The sequence below is a fragment of the Schistocerca nitens genome, chromosome 9 (assembly GCF_023898315.1).
Source record: "Schistocerca nitens isolate TAMUIC-IGC-003100 chromosome 9, iqSchNite1.1, whole genome shotgun sequence".
In the NCBI taxonomy this organism is placed as follows: Eukaryota; Metazoa; Arthropoda; class Insecta; order Orthoptera; family Acrididae; genus Schistocerca; species Schistocerca nitens.
Window position 1 is genome coordinate 132,692,045 of NC_064622.1, and position 18,170 is coordinate 132,710,214.

At 42.7% G+C, this 18,170-nt stretch overlaps 1 protein-coding gene across 1 annotated transcript in view; it reads right to left on the reverse strand.

Annotated features, from left to right (window-relative positions):
- LOC126203748 (serine protease gd-like) overlaps positions 1–18,170 on the reverse strand; it is a 309,528-nt gene that overhangs the window by 77,004 nt on the left and 214,354 nt on the right. The window contains exon 2 of the mRNA XM_049938116.1: positions 7,899–8,085. Within this exon, the coding sequence (XP_049794073.1) occupies positions 7,899–8,085 (187 nt within the window). The remainder of the gene's footprint in view (positions 1–7,898; positions 8,086–18,170) is intronic.

Consider the following 18,170-nt stretch of genomic DNA (forward strand, 5'->3'; position numbering starts at 1 on the left):
CAGAAATGCCAGGGAAGGTGGTGCGGATGAAGTGTAGCGAAGAAGTAGAGTCTGAAATCAGGTTTTGTGTTTCCTCGTCGGCGGGTTGGAGGTTAGGCAGTTCAGAGAGGTATAACAGTGAATGGACAGCATTGACTATTGAAAGGAAATCAGCAACTATATTGTCAGCAGCCTTTATGTGTCCGACATCGGTGGTGAACTGAGATATGAAGCCCATGTATCTGAAGTGGCGAGAAGGCGGGTCAGTTGGCGGGTTTGTAATGGCCGCAGCTAGAGGTTTGTGGCCCATTAAAACATAGAAAGGGCGTCCCTCAACGTCAGTCTTAAAATGCTTAATCGCTTTGTAGACCGCGAGCAACTCGCTGTCAAACACGGAATATTTCCGTTGTGCATTGGTGAGCTTGCGCGAGAAGAATTGCAGAGGCGAAGTTTGGCCGTCGATTGTCTGGCTAAGGACAGCGTCGATGGCAGTATCGCTCGCGTCAGTGGTGATGAACAGCTGCGCATTGGGATGAGGATGCGCGATGCTGCAGGCCTCGGCAAGAAGATTTTTGAGGGCAGTGAAAGAGTCAGACATAGCAGGGGTCCATGGAACAGGCCGGGATCCGGAAGTGTTGGTGCCTGCCAAGGCATCTGTCAGTGGAGCCTGAATCTCCGTAGCCCGAGGTAAATGTCGGCGATAATAATTAACTGTCCCCAGAAAGCGGCGGAGCTCTTTGAATGACAAAGGTCTGGGTAGGTTTAGTATTGTTTGTACTTTCTCAGGGGGCGGTGAAATGCCGTCGGCAGAGACCCGAAAACCAAGAAAAGTGACAGCGGGTTGACGTAGCTGCAATTTGTCCTGGTTGGTCTCTATGCCTGCTGCCATGGAAGTGTTCATAACAGTTTGTACATGTCGAATGTTGTACTCCAGGGAGGAGCTGAACACAACAATGTCATCAAGATATGCAAAGCAGAATTTTAGATCAAATAGCACTTCGTTGATGAAGCGTTGCCAGGTCTGGGTTGCGTTTTTGGACCAAAGGGCATGAATCTAAACTTAAATAACACGATCGGGGTGGTGACTGCAGTCTTCTCGATGTCTTCAGGTGCCATGCGGATCTGGTGGTAGGCCCCTTTGCAATCAATGACAGAACGTGGTCGCACCTGCGAGGGAACTGGTGAAGTCTGCAATGTTGGGTATGGGGTAGGTGTCCTTATTGTTCGTGCATTTAGTCGACGATAGTCTCCGCACATGCGCCAGGACCCGTCTTTCTTGGGTGTCATATGTATAGGCATAGACAAGCTAGTGGCAGAGGATTCAATGACGCCGGAGCTTAGAAGTTCAGAAATCTGCTTTTTAAGGTCGGAGAGGCACTCGGGACAAAGTCGACTTGGTTTACTGAAGATCGGGGGACCTGGCGTGAGGCGAAGCTTGTGAACTGTGCCGTTGGTGATGACTGAAATATTGCCAGCGGTACGGGAGGCGGTTTGTTTACAATGTGTGGCGGGCGGGAGAGGCGAGACGTGGTCATGGTGTTCGAAGCCACTCGGCAGATCCGACAGGAGCCGAGGCAGCGAAGTGTCCCAGGAGTCAATGCGACAAGATGGCCGCCAGCCTGAAGCAGTGGCACTGTGGTCGGGTGAGCTCGGTAGAGCTCGTGAGCCGTTAGTGAGTCAATTGTCTGAGGGCGCGGCTTGTGGCAGCACGGTCATGGGCGAAACGCTTGGCACGAGTGCACTGTTTGTGTTGTCAGTGGCGGTCGTACGGTGGCGCGCAGGAGCCGAAGTTGCATAGTTTGAAGTGCTGTCCGCGAGGGGCGGGGTGGGAGCCATCAGTTTGGGAACACGTGACGCTCGTCACGCATGAACACTTGTGTCTGGCCAAGGGTCAAACGCTGCCATGTTTGGAGGGTGTGGCTCTGCGGAACTGTCAGTACTTGTTATGGCAGTCTTGATAGCACAGTTACAAGGGGTAGTGGGAGGTAAACACACGGAGGCTCGATTGCTGGGATTGTAAGCAGATTGAGTGCACTTACTGACCTTGCTGTAGTGTCTGTAATCCTTTCACTGCATTGCAGAGCTGGAGCTGTGTTTCGTGGAGCCAGAGGGAGAGCTCGTGGTTTTTCTTGCATAGGTGAGTGACTTGTTCATGCTCGACAAGGCACTTGTGCGTGGTTTCTTGCTACGTCATCGACAGAGATGAGCATGTATGGATGAGATGAGCCTGGACCGATGTGTCACAGCGGGGGGGGGAGTTTGCTCGACGGGGCACAGGGGAAGTGAGTCTTGGAAGGATGATGAAACACGGTGTTTCGCACTAGGTCCAGTGAAAGTTTGTGGTGTCACAAGAAGTAAATGCCTAGTATGGGTTCGTCAATTTCGCACACTAGGAGAGTCCACTTGAGTTTGCAGAGAGTGAGACGACGTGGGAAGTTTAACCCGAGCATTGTAGTTTAGTTGAATTCACAGCTTGCAGTGAAGTATGATGAGGGCAGATGTTCGACGACACTAAGGACGTAGGCAGCAGCGAAACATCCGCGCCTGTGTCCACTAGGAAAAGGTATCCCGACAAAATGTCTTAATGTAAAGTCGTTCGCAATTATCCAGTCGTTCCCAAACAGAATGGAGCACTGGGGGGTGCCTGTCATGTTGTTCACAGAAGGCGGCAACTGGACCTACCTGCGATTGGCGTTTGGGGAGTAGCAGGGTGGTCTGCAGTTCCGTGTCGCCTCACCAAACCATGTGTGGAAGTAACAGTACGGGTAGTGTGGTTGCATTTCCTGCAGAACGTTCGTTGCCAGTGGCGGTGGCAGAGATTCATTGGCCGCTGCAGATTCGGTTGCAGGAGGGGGTGTGACTGTGTGCGGAGCCGGTGACGTCCCAATTGCTTGTTTACTGCTTCCCGGAGTGAGCGGAATGGTCGGCACAGTACGGCCCCGGCCGCAAGACGATGAGCCTGAACCTGAGACTTGTCAGGTAGGCAGTGGCTGGCAAAATAGAGCAGTGATGCATAGTGTAGCTTGTCAGCAATTGTCATTCTTTGCTCGACAGGTTCAGGAGACCTTTGAGCCAGAGCAAAGCGGATGTGAGGAGATAGTTTATCTGACCAGATGGCAAGGAGAGCTGTGTCAGAGAGTAGATCGGCGCTGACCAGGGCACGTAGCCGTCTCCAGAGCTGCCTAGTTGCTCAACGTGGAGCACTTGCCGTATTGCTGCCTCAGTTGAGCGTGCAAGCCGACGTAGAACTGTCTTTTTGGTTAGAGTGTACCGGGTAGGTGAGTCCGGGGCGTCGACCAGGTCAGCAATCAAGTCCTCCTGGTCGTGCAGGTGGGTGATGAGGCACAGAAACCTGGTTGACTCATCGAGTTTGTAATGGTCGAACACTTCGTCCGCAATTTTGAACCAGGTTGTAGCTCTGTCGGGATTAAACAGTGGCAGTGTCGATAAGCATTGTAAGATGTTCGGAAGAACAGGCCGAGTTGAGTTCGTTGGGGCACTGCCTGAAACGAGCTGCTGTTGCTGTAGTATCCCAGGAGAGTGTGCCTCCAGGGGATGTGGCAACAACGGCTGTTCGGGTGGCAGTGTGAAGGTGACACGCTATGGTTGAGAATGATCCGTCGTGATGCGGAATGCCGATGCGGGTGAGACACCATAATGTGTCAATTGCGGTTGCGGAAGTTCAACACGTTGCGGATGTGTTCGGATTGACGCGTCACGGAAGACAGACGCGAATGACGCACCAAGATGTGCCGAGAATGGTAGCGGGTAACGGAAGTTCGAATGGAGCCGGCGGAAGGGAGGGAGGGGGGGGGGGGGCGCGCGACAGGTGAGAAAAAGTTTAAAATTTGAGAACGCATGTTAGTCCGCGGAAAGCTCGACATATGATCAGAGCTGGGGTCACCTGTGTTGCAGGGAGGCTGCGGAGGTGCAGGCTGTCCAGAAGCACAGTGTGGGAAATGATGTCGAATGTGGGACGGAATGTGTGAATGTTCACTGTTCATAGTCACTCCACTCAAAACAGTGTGCAGATAAGGTTAATGTCATGGCACAAAACATTGAGGCGTAGCAGTGAGACAGAGGTGGGGGTCAGGCACAGATAACAAGTTATTCTTCCTGTTGCAGGCCGAGGTATTGAAGTAGGAAGCCATGTGCCAATGCTGAACCAAGGCAGGCGCGGACTTTGTCAGATGCCGAGGGGGTTGACCTGTGAACGAAGCACGTCCGGCCATGTGGCAGGTATCCGCGTGGTACTGCACTGATTTTGCCGTGGCAAACTATTGTCCTGGCGGTAGTAGGTTGTCTGACGAAGCAGTTGCAGAAATCAGCATTGGTCCATAAGAGGTAACTGCGCAGTTGATGAGGGAGGACACATGGGGCAGGAACAAAGGTGTTTGATAGCCGGAGTCATGCACACACCTAACCTCACTTATTGTTGCAGGCTCTAAAACGTCCGGCTGCCGGGTGTACATCGCCTACAACACGATCCATCTCTATCACAAAATCCTGCGTTAGGCACTGGGCCGAAGTCATTGTTCGAATGCTGTGTCGATGTAATACACGTGAAAATAACCAACGTGGAGGTCGCGGACACAGTAAAATGGCGAAAATGGAAGATGTTACAACTCGGGGTCATCAGTGAGGGGTGTGTTCGGGTTGGTTGCACCAATAACCACACCGCTTTAGCAGTAGTTCATTTATTAACATTAACACACACAAGAATCACAAAGAACTAAACTGAACATGGTGGAACAGCCAAAGATAATGCTTAGTGTCCAAAGATGAATGCTTATCGATGTTGGTGCCGATGAAATCGGCACCACATACTGATAAGCTAATGAATGGGGAGGGGGTGTTCTCCACAAATATGCAGGTAAAGGAAAAAGGAAGAGACAGACAATGCTAGGACATGTGTTCATACATTTGGCAATAGCTTCCATGAGAGCAGTAGAGGGTAGAAACTTAGGGGGAAACAGATTGGACTATATCCAGTAAATAACTGAGGTGCAGATGCTACTCTGAGATGAGGGGAGAGAAAGATATGGCAGGTCGCATCAATCTAGTCAGAGGACTTATGACAATGCATAATGTTTGTGGTTAACTGGTAACAACTTCAGCTGTGGGTAGATGGCGTATGCGAAGGTGAAAGAGAGCTGCTAAATGAATGGATGGGTTATCAGGATTTGGCTGGGGAACATGGAGACTAGCTTCTGCCACTATTAAACAATCATTTGTATATTTACAGAAGCAGAAAGTGTGTCAAACTAATAGAGATGGTTATAATATCATTGAAATATTATATTTCATATAGTAATACATCTTTCACAGCAATTCATGAGTTAACTTACAGTGGCACAAACCTGATTCTAGTGTAGAATGTTATTAGTTTGGCGGATGCAAAATTTTTTATGTTCTCCCTTCGCAAATTATGAGTACTTGATGATAAGCTCTTGTTAAAGCTGACATTTCCTGTTTTAAGGGTACTTCAACAATACAAAGAAGTTCCTAAACCATGTTATACTGTTTGTTCACTTCTAACCTTCATATGTATCCTCTGCATTTATATTTAAATGCTGTTTTTGTAATTAAATACTGTAAGAGAACCTGCCTAACAAATACAAAATGGCTCTGACAAGGGAACCTCCCCATCGCACCCCCCTCAGATTTAGTTATAAGTTGGCACAGTGGATAGGCCTTGAAAAACTGAACACAGATCAATCGAGAAAACAGGAAGAAATTTTATGGAACTATGAAAAAAATAAACAAAATATACAAACTGAGTAGCCCATGCACAAGATAGGCAACATCAAGGAGAGTGTAAGCTGAGGAGCACCGTGGTCCTGTGGTTAGCGTGAGCAGCTACTGAATGAGAGGTCCTTGGTTTAAGTCTTCCCTCCAGTGAAAAGTTTACTTTCTTTATTTTCGCAAAGTTATGTTTTGTCCGCTCGTTCCTTGACGTCTCTGTTCACTGTAATAAGTTTAGTGCGATTAGTAGACGAAGTGACGTGCCTCTCAAATGGGAACTGAAAACATTTGATCGCAAGGTCAAAGGTCAACAGATTTCTCCACAGGAAAGCACGTCTGATATATTCTATACGACACTGGTGATGGCATCTGCGTCACATGACAGGAATATGTTGTCGACCCACCTACCTTATACACTTAGCGAATGGGTAAAAAGATTCTTCTACCTTGCCAGATTTAGGTTTTCTTGTGGATGTGATAATCACTCCCAGAGAAGTGATGAAAACATAAGAGTTTGTCCCATAAACTGAAAACAAAAAATTAAATTTTACACTCAAGGGAAGACTTGAACCAAGGACCTCTCGCACGGCAGCTGCTCACGCTAACCACAGGACCATGGCGCTCCTAAGCTTACGCTATCCATGATGCATATCTTGCACATGGACTACTCAGTTTGTATATTTTGCTTATTTTTTTCATAGTTCCACACAACTTCTTCCTGTTTTCTCGATTGACCTGTGTTCAGTTTTTCAAGGCCTATCCACTGTGCCAACTTATACTAAATCTGAGGGGGGTGCGATGGGGAGGTTCCCTTGTGAGCACTATGGGACTTAACCTCTGAGGTCATCAGTCCCCTAGAACTTAGAACTACAAAAACTGAACTAACCTAAGGACATCACACACACCCATGCCCGGGGCAGGATTCGAACTCGCGACCGTAGCGGTCGCGCAGTTCCAGATAAATACATATTTAAATATTTAATTGGTCAATGTTATTTCCTTAATTCAGTCAAATATTTTGTTTTAATAACCACAACAAACCTGTAAAATTAACTACCCACATCACAGGATTTGTCTACGATCTAGATTCTACAGAAAGAACACACATGTAAGCAAATTCTGAAGTTTTGTTTATGTGTGATATTTAGTCTCATTTGTCTTTTGCTGAATACACTGGAACAACACACCATTACCCTTTGTGTGCCGATTTGATACCACATAATGTAATTGAATAGATAAAGAATCTACTAGCAAAGCCAGTGCAGGAGAACACACAGGTTTGTGTGTGCTACCTTTCAGAGCCAGTGACTCCTCCTCCTCCTCCTCGCAGAAGGGTTGAAGGGGAAGGAAGAGGATTGGAGAGGTTTAGGAATAGAGTGAGTTTGGAAAAGTCACCCAGAACCCCGGGTCATGGGAAACTATGAATGCCGGAAGAACAAGCCACTGGCTCCAGAAGTTTTCATATGTAAAACATGTTTTTGTATGTGAGAGTCCTCCTCCTGCCACTTGTTGAGTAGACTTACTTTATCCAATTACATTATTTGTAAAAACTGATATTTCTGTTGTCAAACTTGATACCACTGGCACATTTGTCTTTCACTTTATGACAAAAACCAAGTAGCAATCAAAGCTGTCTGTGAAAGCCAGTGGCACAGCCCCAAAAGTTGGAAATCAATTTAGTTTATCGCTAAGATTACTAACTCCATTTTGTGGAATCAAAAAGGGATTCTTATTTATTATCTCCAAAGTAAGCATACTACTTAAGTTTCCTTTGTCAACTGGTGATATCAGTTTTTAAAATAAATTTCTAATGCACCTGGCTACAAGTTATTTGGAAATGAGGCACTGAGAAATTTGAAGAATAAATTCTTGAAACACCAATCGTTATCAAATTTGGTATGCACCAATTTCTGCAGTTACAAAGAATTTTAGACTGGAAAACATTTGGAGTCCAGTGAACAAATTATGGGAGCTGCAGATAGGTATTTTTCAGATCCTACAGAACTGCCTACAGAATAGAAACTATCTCAAAAACTGAATTCATTTGTGACCTAAAATAGTCTGTCACTACCATGTGGCTACATATTCTTGTTGGCCTTTCACATGCTATTATGCAGCCATTGCTGATCCTTATCCTGCGAAGGGATTGCGAAAACAGTGGTATTTGTACGTACACTGGGCAGTGCTGCCTTGAGGTAGAGCTCCGTGACGACCTTCATTGGCAGCCCGTTGGGGGCAGGGACCCGCACCAGCCCCGACCAGTAGCCATCTGCGCCTTGCAGGTAGCGGAAGGCATCTGGACACGGAGAGTTGGGCACCTCCAGAGTGGCTGTCATCACCACCAAGCCCAGCAGGCACAGCCTGACAACACAAGCACCAGGCGTGAACGGGCTGTACTACGAAATGTTATTTCAGATGCAGTCATGTTTTGATGATCATATCCTTACAGCAGAGCAACAGAGTATTATAAACCAACTGCCAGAGATAGCTGTATTGTTCATTTGAAAGGCATTACAGAAATTGCCATGACCATATAGATTATCTTGGCAAATATACTGAAAGTTTCTGGCATGTTAAAACTGTGTGACAGACTAATCTTTGATCTTTGCCTTACATGGGCAATTTCTGTACCATCTGAGCTGTCCAAGAATGACACAAATTACACTCACAGCTTTGCTTCAGACAGTGCCTCTCTCCTATCTTCTTTCTGGAAACTGTCCTCGCTGCTGTGACTAAGCTGTTTCTGTCTATATCCTTTCTTCCAGGAGTTCTAGCCCCTCAAATTATCCAGACCTACTGTGAAGTTTGACAGGTAGGAGATGCCTACTGTTCTGAAGCAAAGCTGTAAGAGCAGGTTGCAAGTCAGGCTATGAACAGTTCAATTGATAGAGCCCTTGCCCGCAAAAGTCAAGATAGAGTCCTGGCCTGGAACAGTTTTAATCTGCAGCTTCTCACTGTCCAAGTTACCTCTAATTTCAGAATTACTTTACAATTATTTTACAGCATAACTGATAGAAGCTAGAACATGTTATTTTACATATTTATTATTTACATATTGTAATTACCTTCCAAAGAATAAACAATTTTTACATGCATTTGATTTTAAAAAAATTACCATGAAACATTTTAGATAGAAATTCTAAGTTTGTGGTGCCATGAAGACTAAAAGAATCTGAACACAGATTTAACATGAGCAGCAAGAGGGAGCCTCCTACATTACTCACATCCTCTTATCACAAATGCCAAAGTCCTCAAATTCTGTGGACATTTTCAACCAGTATCTAGTACATTGTACTAGATCAGTAGTGCCAGATCACTATGAACATCTTTGTTTGCAGATGGTTTAATTGAAACCAACCATTAAGTAGAAACAAGAAATGATTTCGACTGTCAGAAGCTTAGTAGTTAATAGACCTGAAACAGGTGATCAAATAAGTCACAGAATTTTTCTTGACATGTTTTATGACAATGTTTCTTCCTGGAGTCACCATATAGTGTGCTGAAATTCATTTATCCAAAGCCTTATCTAACATATATACAGACAAAACTGATGATTAGAGGAAAATGTAAGTCAAAGACTCAGTTGCTACGCCAGATGATAAACAGCACAACAATGCAGTGGCATGAAGCTGTGTTGGTGCATTTGATAAGGTATTAACAAAAGATGTTCTTATGGCAATGTGTTCACATCACCAACTTTTATTACGTGTGTGCATGTGCACAGATGAACATGAGAGCCAACGATAGCACTACTGAATGTTCACCCCAAAACGAGAGAAACAAACTATGGAGAATTTTCAATTAGAGGCCTTTTTTTCTTTTTGTTACTTCCAATGATTCTGATTTTAGGACTAAAGAACACTCAAGAAATGTGATTGCGTGCATGTTCCATATGAGCATGAATTCATGTATGTAGTTTCAAGTGACAAAATTTGTGAATGGCAATTTAAATATCAGTACCTGTGCAACTATGAAGATTTAGGTTTTCCATTACTTCCCGGACTCGTGTAATGTGAATTGCCGAATGATTCACTTTAAATATCCACTTAGAGATCGTTCCCAAATCTAAACTTGCACTCTGCCTCTCCTGACCTCGATGGAAAGTTACAATGGCTTTTTCTATGTAATGGATTAGATGACTTTCGGAAGTGTACAAGTAGTTTTCAGGTGATTGAACAGAATATTTAGTATATTTGTTACAAAGACAAAGATTTTATTCATTTTAAGTGTCTTCACCTACCTCTCAACATCCGATATGAATGTATGCAAGGCTACTTTAAGGTCGTGCGGGGTCTCTACAATGATCACCTGCGAGCCTCCTATTCAGCAACAATAATCATTGTTCGAAACTAATTATATCACTACCCTCCAACATACGAACTTGCTGTATAACAAGTTTCTTTCCCACTAACGTAAGTACCGACAGATCCTATGCCCTTTGTTTTTTGGCTGTTATCTTACTAACACAGTAAGCAGTGAGGATACAAACAACCCATAGTAATTGACTTATTAGTTCAACTCAGATTCGTAGTTAAGTGTCAATCCGCGTTTTGTGCCTTCCCCAGTTACAAATTTGTTAAAACGATGTCTTGGCTATGCTGTAGGGTGTCAAGGCCTTCAGATCAATGAGGCTAGCGGCGTCTCTATTCGACCATAGGTAGCCTAGTTCCAAGTTTGTTCTGCTGGTCGACCTTGTGTTTCTCAGGCACTTTTTTAGACACTGGTGGCATGGTGGCTCAGTATACAAATAAGATGTATCGGACTACAGACTTCAAGAGCCTGTGATTTTCTTTGCCATTTTTCGCTTCTTTCACACCTAGCAGTGAAATTTAACACAAAAAATGTCGCCGGCCGAAGTGGCCGTGCGGTTAAAGGCGCTGCAGTCTGGAACCGCAAGACCGCTACGGTCTCAGGTTCGAATCCTGCCTCGGGCATGGATGTTTGTGATGTCCTTAGGTTAGTTAGGTTTAACTAGTTCTAAGTTCTAGGGGACTAATGACCTCAGCAGTTGAGTCCCATAGTGCTCAGAGCCATTTTGAACAAAAAATGTCACGGTGCAGCGGGATTCGGCATACTCGCTACATTGCAGGTACCGGTATCCACAGTCGTCAGCCCGAAAGTCGGAAGGAGGCCACGGTACACCACCGCCAATGGTACCATGCCTAGAGAAGCATGGAGGTGTTCAAAGCTTGCGTTGGTAACAGCTTAACCATTTTTATGTTGGATACGCGTTCCTTCAGTTGTGTTTTATAGAAATAGCAACAGGAAGACCACCTCCACATTGCAACACACTTACACTTATAGATTTCAACAATCTTACACCCTTCCGTAGATTTAATTAATCGCCCCGTTCTCATAAAACACGCAAAAATGTGTATATATGAAAAGAGGGTTAGGTAGTTTTCCGTCTCTATAATTAGCATCTTTTGTATCAGCCCTTTCCTAGGGAATTTGCCCCTCCCCATACAATACCATCATCATCATCCATCGCTTCCTACATTCTACGTCAGCGTTTCCCCTTTTTTATTCCTTCGCTCCACAGACTAACATTTCGTTAATAATGTATCAAGATTGCGACTATTTAGGCACTCGTATAATTTAGCACAAAGAAAGTAGACAGTCTATTTTGTATAGAAGCACAAAACTTTGAATGCTCTACAGTATTAATTTATGTCGTTAACAGGTGACTATTGTGGTTGAAGACAATACAATATCTGAACTGTTGAAAAAGGTATTGAACATTGAGTAATGTATGCTTGATAACTATACAGTCTGGTGGTCTTACGCCAAAAACCGATTAGCAAAATAATACTTTTAGAAAAATTACAATTTTGTGCTTTTCATTTGTAATTACAAAGTTCTATCAAGAAGCGACGAAAAATCAGTGAACTACATCCACATTTCTTCAAAATTTAACTAGAACGTTTTTCGAGAATGCTTGGCTTCAACTGTGCCGTCTGATCACGTTTCGTGAACGAAAGAAAATTCTGAAGGTTGCACTTTTTTATGTCTTAATTACTCCGAATGAAGACTATGGTTGATGGGAGGTCCGTGTACCATTACAAGAAAGCTAACACGGATCGTATAATAAAAAAGGCAAACATGCTACTGGTGTAACCCAACTAGCAAAAAGCAACTATTTGCGAAAAAGTGGGAGATATCGTTACAAATCTTGTGTCCAGAAAACGTTTTTTAATGTTTATTTCAATCATGTTGGAAATGTTCAACATTGAATTTATATTCTCAAATACAGAGAAGCAGCACAGTTTTCGATCACAACACTTATGAATTGACCGCAAAGTTTTTGATTTTTTACGGAAAACAAACCTCTCCATCACAAAAAATTATTGTTGAGCAATGGCTACTCAGACTGTGTGTACGCAAACCAAGTGACATTCATGTATTTATTTAGATCCCATAAATCCAGTGCAGAGAGACATTTGCATGGATGTAGGTGTCAGATTATTACAAATTATACATAAGATACATACAAAAAAAACCTTTGCAAGAGGAGATGTAGGTATAAGACAAAATACACGATGTGTATAGACAAAATTACCCTTAAAAACTGAAAATGTAGATTTTAATAGCTACATAAAGGACATAGTAATGTTGACAATGATTCGAACTATCGTAATGCATAGGAGTACATCAGATTTGATTAAAAGAAGAACTCACAGTTAACGCAACTGACATTCTTCAAGCAAATAAATGGAATTATCCAGTTGACAGTGTGTGAGCTGCTGTTTAAATTTGGTGTACTCGTGGTTTCACTGATGGTGAGAGAGCACTGAACACCTTGCAGCTCATGTAGTGGACTCCTTTTTGTACAATACTAAGGCTTGTAATTCATAATGGAGGTCCATCTTCCTCCTGGTTTTGTGGATATTGTATGAATCATTGGTTTTGTATAGTTGCTCATTTTTACCAATGAAACACTATAGAGAGTAGACTTACTGACATGCATTTGTCAGTATTCCTAATTTTCTAAAAGGGTTTCTACAAGCATATCTCAACTGGACTCCGCTCATTATCTTAACAACTCTCTTTTGAGCAATGAATACTTTTTTGGAAAGTCTGATTACCCCAGAAAACTATGCCATACAACAATAGCACATGGAAGTAACTAAAATAAGCAGTTTTTGTGGTGTCTCGGTCATAGACCATGGAAATCACACGAATCGCGAATGTTGCTGTGATGAGCTTTTTGAGAAGTTGTAAAGCATGTTCAGGCCATTTTAAGTTGCTGTCAATGTGTACATTAACGAACTTTTATGGCTCAACTTGTAGTAACTCAGTACCATTCCATTAAATACTTTCTTGATCCTCCACTTTTTTACGTAGTTGTAAATGAAAAACCTGGGTCTTGTTAACATTTAGTGGCAACCCATTATTTTCTAACCAATTAAGTACTCCATCAAAGACAATATTGGCAGATTCCTCAAGATTTCTTGTTTTCAGCAAGTGGAAAAAGAGAATCATTGTTCTAGATTCTAATCATTCTAATTCCGTACTTACATGCATTTGCTAGACCGGTCAAATATCGGTTGTCTGATCGTCAGTAGTTTTACACAAATGGCGTCTGGAAATTAGGTACTCCAATTTCAGATTGAGCAGTTCGCATAATGTCTGTGTCTTTCTTCAAATATCGGAGGTAGACAACTTCGTGCTCAGTATATTATTTCTAATTTTTCACTACTCCAGTCACACCGTCCAATTAGGTCACAAAGTTTCATAAATTAGTCAACCTGACAAACCAAGCGCGTTTCAAAAACTGTTGTCTGTTTACATGGCAGCGACAAATAGATTTTGAGTTGTGGATTAGGATTTTCGGTAGCTAGAACCTCATTTCCAGAATCGATATTTGAGTGTTTACATCTGGATTGATAGATGTATGAGAAAGATCGTACGCATACCATAATTTCCAATTCAGTATCAAGTATGATCCTGAGTGAAGGATTATACGCGAAATATAATTATTTTGGGATTTTTAGCTTCTAAGCGAGAATCAACTCTGCACACATTATTATTAGGTTGCTATCAAGCTATTACTACGCAGTGCAGAACAATGAACTAGGCTCACGTTAAGATTTTTAGTTCAGTGTAAGAACTAAGAACGTCTTCCGATACACACGCATCGCAGGGACTTCTGTCTAGTACGGTTCACTGTAGCGCTGCGTGTCCATTACAGTTCGGTTTAATAGCTACATATTTAACAATGTATTTCCACTAAGTGCTTTCTATAGTGTGAGATTCCTCATTACACGTGGTTATGTCAGCAGTTGTGCTGTGAACGATTTGACAGTAATTCTCAGCTCTTCGTGTTTTAGCTCGGTACGTAGCACGCGCAATTTCTTAAGCAGGTGGAATGTCAAGTCACAATGAAGAGAATATGCAGCGTTTTTACGTCAAAGAGAAAAAAGATACGAAGAGGTAAGAAATCTCAGCACAGGCTTCAACAATATCTCACTGCATGGGAGGAGGCTCCAGCATCTACTTCATGGATAGCAAAGAACCATAATAATTACGATAAGGCAAAATGCTAACACTTATGATTCTATAGTGACTACTGTGTTTTTCAAGGAATACATGCAGCCAAAAAAAGATTAATAAGGTGAGTGGTATCACGGAAAAATCATGCGCAGCTTTTTCAAAGTTTTAGTCTAAAAAACGGAAGCGGTGCTTAAAATAACCCCATTCCTAGCAGCTCATGATGTTCCTTTTAATCAAACTGCGCACAAGACATCTATCTTAAGAAGTGCGTTACTAGATAAGATAGCACGAAATGTTATAATAAAGAATGAAAGCACCGTTATTATAAGAAATGCTGTTGCACCTTCTCATAAAAATATTCGTATTTCCAAGCTTTAAAAAGGAAAATTCTCCAGTCTGACAGATGAAAGTATCAACATTCCTTCAGTCAGTTCTTTTCGCATTGTTCTGTGCTATTACGACAGGATGGAAGGCCAAATACTAAGCAGACACACTAATCTGGCTGACATAATGACAATGTCTGTAATTGGGAAAAGGAGCTAACTTCTATGAGAAACTGAATGAAGCCATAGTAAAACAATATTCCATCAGAAAATGTCAGATTTGGCTCATATGGTGCAAATGCTGTTGTGGGGAAGCACACTTCAGTAGCCATCGAGTACAAGTGTTCCTTCGTGGAATCGTATTAACAGAATCATTTGTCCTTCAACGCACTTGTGTGGTAATAGTAGTTGCAATGCACTTTCTAGTCGTAGTGAGGAACTTGCAACAGATGTACAGTATATATTTACTTAAAACTAAGCTGCAAACGGCAGTGTCAGCAAGCTGTGGGGGTTACTAACAACAATGAATGAACTGATATATCGCATAACAGCAGCTGTGGAAGCTGTAAATCGAGACACGCTCGCTGCAGTGTGTAAAAAATTTGAATACCGCATTGACATATGCCGTGCATCTCAAGCGGTACATATTTAACACCTATGAAGAGGTATGAAGAAAAATAAGTTTCCCGTTCATCAAAAAACAAAATTCATTGTATATGTTTATTAGTTGCAGAAATATAGACGTGCCAAATCGGACGATTCTTTTTGATACGCCATGTATATTTCCAGCTGGACAAGTCTCATCCGATGACGTGAATTTGTGTGTTTTAACGGACAAACTTGGCAGTACCATCACTTCCGCATCCCACAGGGGATCACAATCGAATATTCTGGTAAGATAAAAATCATTACTGCCAGATGATTGTAAGCTGTTTGGTTGTTACGGTCACAGTCCTAATCGTCCATTATCGACATTATTTAATGGAGGAGGAAGAGTGATTAAACATCCCCAATTTCAAAATTTCCAATATCATTCTTTAAAATTAATATCCTTTCTTAATTTTTGTTTTCAGCAAGATATTCCGAACGAAAACGAAAGTGAGAAACCAGCTATATGCTTCTACAATGAATGGAACTCTTCTGGCATCACAGTGCATCAGATGGTTCGGCGACTGCCTCCTACATTCCTGCCGACCAAGTCTGATTGAAAGAATGGCCATTGCTTATCTTTATCCATCGAAGGATGTAGATTAAGTTTCCAGCTATGTCAGACTATTATATTGTAAACAGACAGCGAATAGATTCCTCCAGACAAGTGCAAACAGTTAACAGTGACATTGTTTATTTTTATTTTGTTAAAGTGTTTTAATGTTTTTTGTAACTATGGAATATAGGACAATTAACACTATCAGCGCAGGCCGATATTATAATAAGTGGCGCAGAGACTGAAAAGTAAAAATGTATGGTATTTTCAATGGCAGTTTGACATTCTTGTAGTGGGTTGATTGATCCACTTGCAGTGGCATCCTAACACTGGTTTACGTAACACCAAGAAGCGATTTTGAGGAGTCTTGTTTATACGAAATCCTGTTTTGAGAGCCCCATGTAGAAGTAGTGCGTACCGGTGTATCAGTACCGCGACGGTGAGCACAGTGAGCACACCGGCATGTGTATGGGTTCAACAGAAGCATTGATGACCACTTTAAGGGGAGCCGGAGGTGGTCAAATCCAAAAAATTACGATTTTTTTGCTACCGAAAATTAATTGGAACATTCCTCTTTAATGTAAACTTTGAATTATTGTTCTACTCGCCCTAGAAGTGGAGTTATTACCATTTTCCCCCAAGCCTGCAGAGGAAATGGGCGGCCGCTGAATGCATGTAACACCCTCTCGTGACTTCCTGGGGAACTGCTTGGGATTTTCTCGGCCTGTTACGCATACAGCGCCGTATGTTACGCATACAGCGAGTGTGCAAGGGTGGCTACATTGTTTTCTGTGACAAATGAAGCGCTAAGAGCGCGGAACATCGTCTTTCTGCTGTTTAACGTTTCGAATTAGTTCAGTGTTGCGCCTGTTGTTGGTAGTATTATACTTCTTGTGTAAAGCGTTGTTCTGGTTACGATGCCACGTTTTACTAACCGTGTATATAAAAAGAGGAAGAACGTAGGGAAAAGAAAATTGACACTAATACCAAGTTGCGATTACTGAAACAGTGCGTTCTTCTGCTAAGCAACACATGGCCGGCCATAGCCCTGTGACATCATCTAGCAAGAAGCTGACTGGTGGAAGTGACAGATTTAGTGCATGTTAGTGACAGTGATGATATTAACGAAGTACTGAATATTGGATTATTATCTTCTGTGCTGAAAGAAAGTGTTCTGTGCAAAATGTGTTCAAGTGTAGGAGTAGGACTAGAGATAACAGAGCACTTTGGTTTAGCTTCTGAGATGAAGATAATCTGCGCATGTTGCAAGTATCAAGTGACTTTCTACAATTCACATGCCAGTCTCTTTGGTGAAAATGGACGATCTAGAGTGTTTGATGTGAATGTTCGACTTGTGTATGGTCTTCGATCCATTGGAAAAGGGTCTGCTGCTGGTAAACTGTTTTGTGGTATTATGAACTTGCCATCGCCTCCAAGCAAATTTGGGTACTACTGTGAACTGGTAGGATCCTCTGTTGAAGATGGGGCTTTGTAAACCATGAAGGAAGCAGTGGAGGAATCTGTAGAAATGAACGGTGGTTCTAGGGATTTGGTAGTGGCATTAGATGGTTCCTGGCAAAAGAGGGGTCATAAATCCCTGAATGGGGTTGTAACTGCTACTTGTGGTGATAGTGCAAAAGTGATAGATGTTGCAATATTATCAAAACATTGTAGGTGCAAAAATAAAATCAAAGGAGAGCACAGTGGAACCTGTGAGGCAAATTTTAGTGGATCAAGTGGAGCAATGGAAGTGGATGGAGTGAAACAAATTTTTGAATGTTCAGTTCCCAGATACAACGTTAGGTACAACTACTACCTTGGGGATGGTGACTCCAAAGGTTTCAAGACTATAGAGGAACTCAAACCATACGGAAATGAATTTGTAGTTGAAAAGTTGCAATGCATTGGGCATGTGCAAAAGCAAAAGCGTATGGGTGCACGGCTTCGAAGGCTCAAACAAACTTTGGGTTCAAGTGAGCTCAGTGATGGAAGGACAATAGGAGGGAGAGGCAGGCTTACTGATGAGGTGATTGAACGTCTACAGAGATACTATGGGTATGCTATAAGGCAAAATACTAGTAATGTTAGTGACATGCGAAAAGCAGTGTGGGCATTGTTCCTTCATAGTGCCTCTTCCAATGAATACCCTCAACACAGCCTGTGCCCAAAAGATTCCTGGTGCAAATATAATGCAAAAAAGGACTATGATCACAAACATGGTTTGCCAACAGCTGTGATAAATGCAATAAAACCAATTTTTCATGACTTAGCACAGCCAGAATTGTTACACAAATGTCTACACGGAAAGACGCAGAATCCTAATGAGAGCGTAAACAATTTGATTTGGAAAGCGATTCCGAAAAGGGTGTTTGTAAGCATAAAAACACTGCACTTTGGCATTTATGATGCAATAGCAACCTACAACC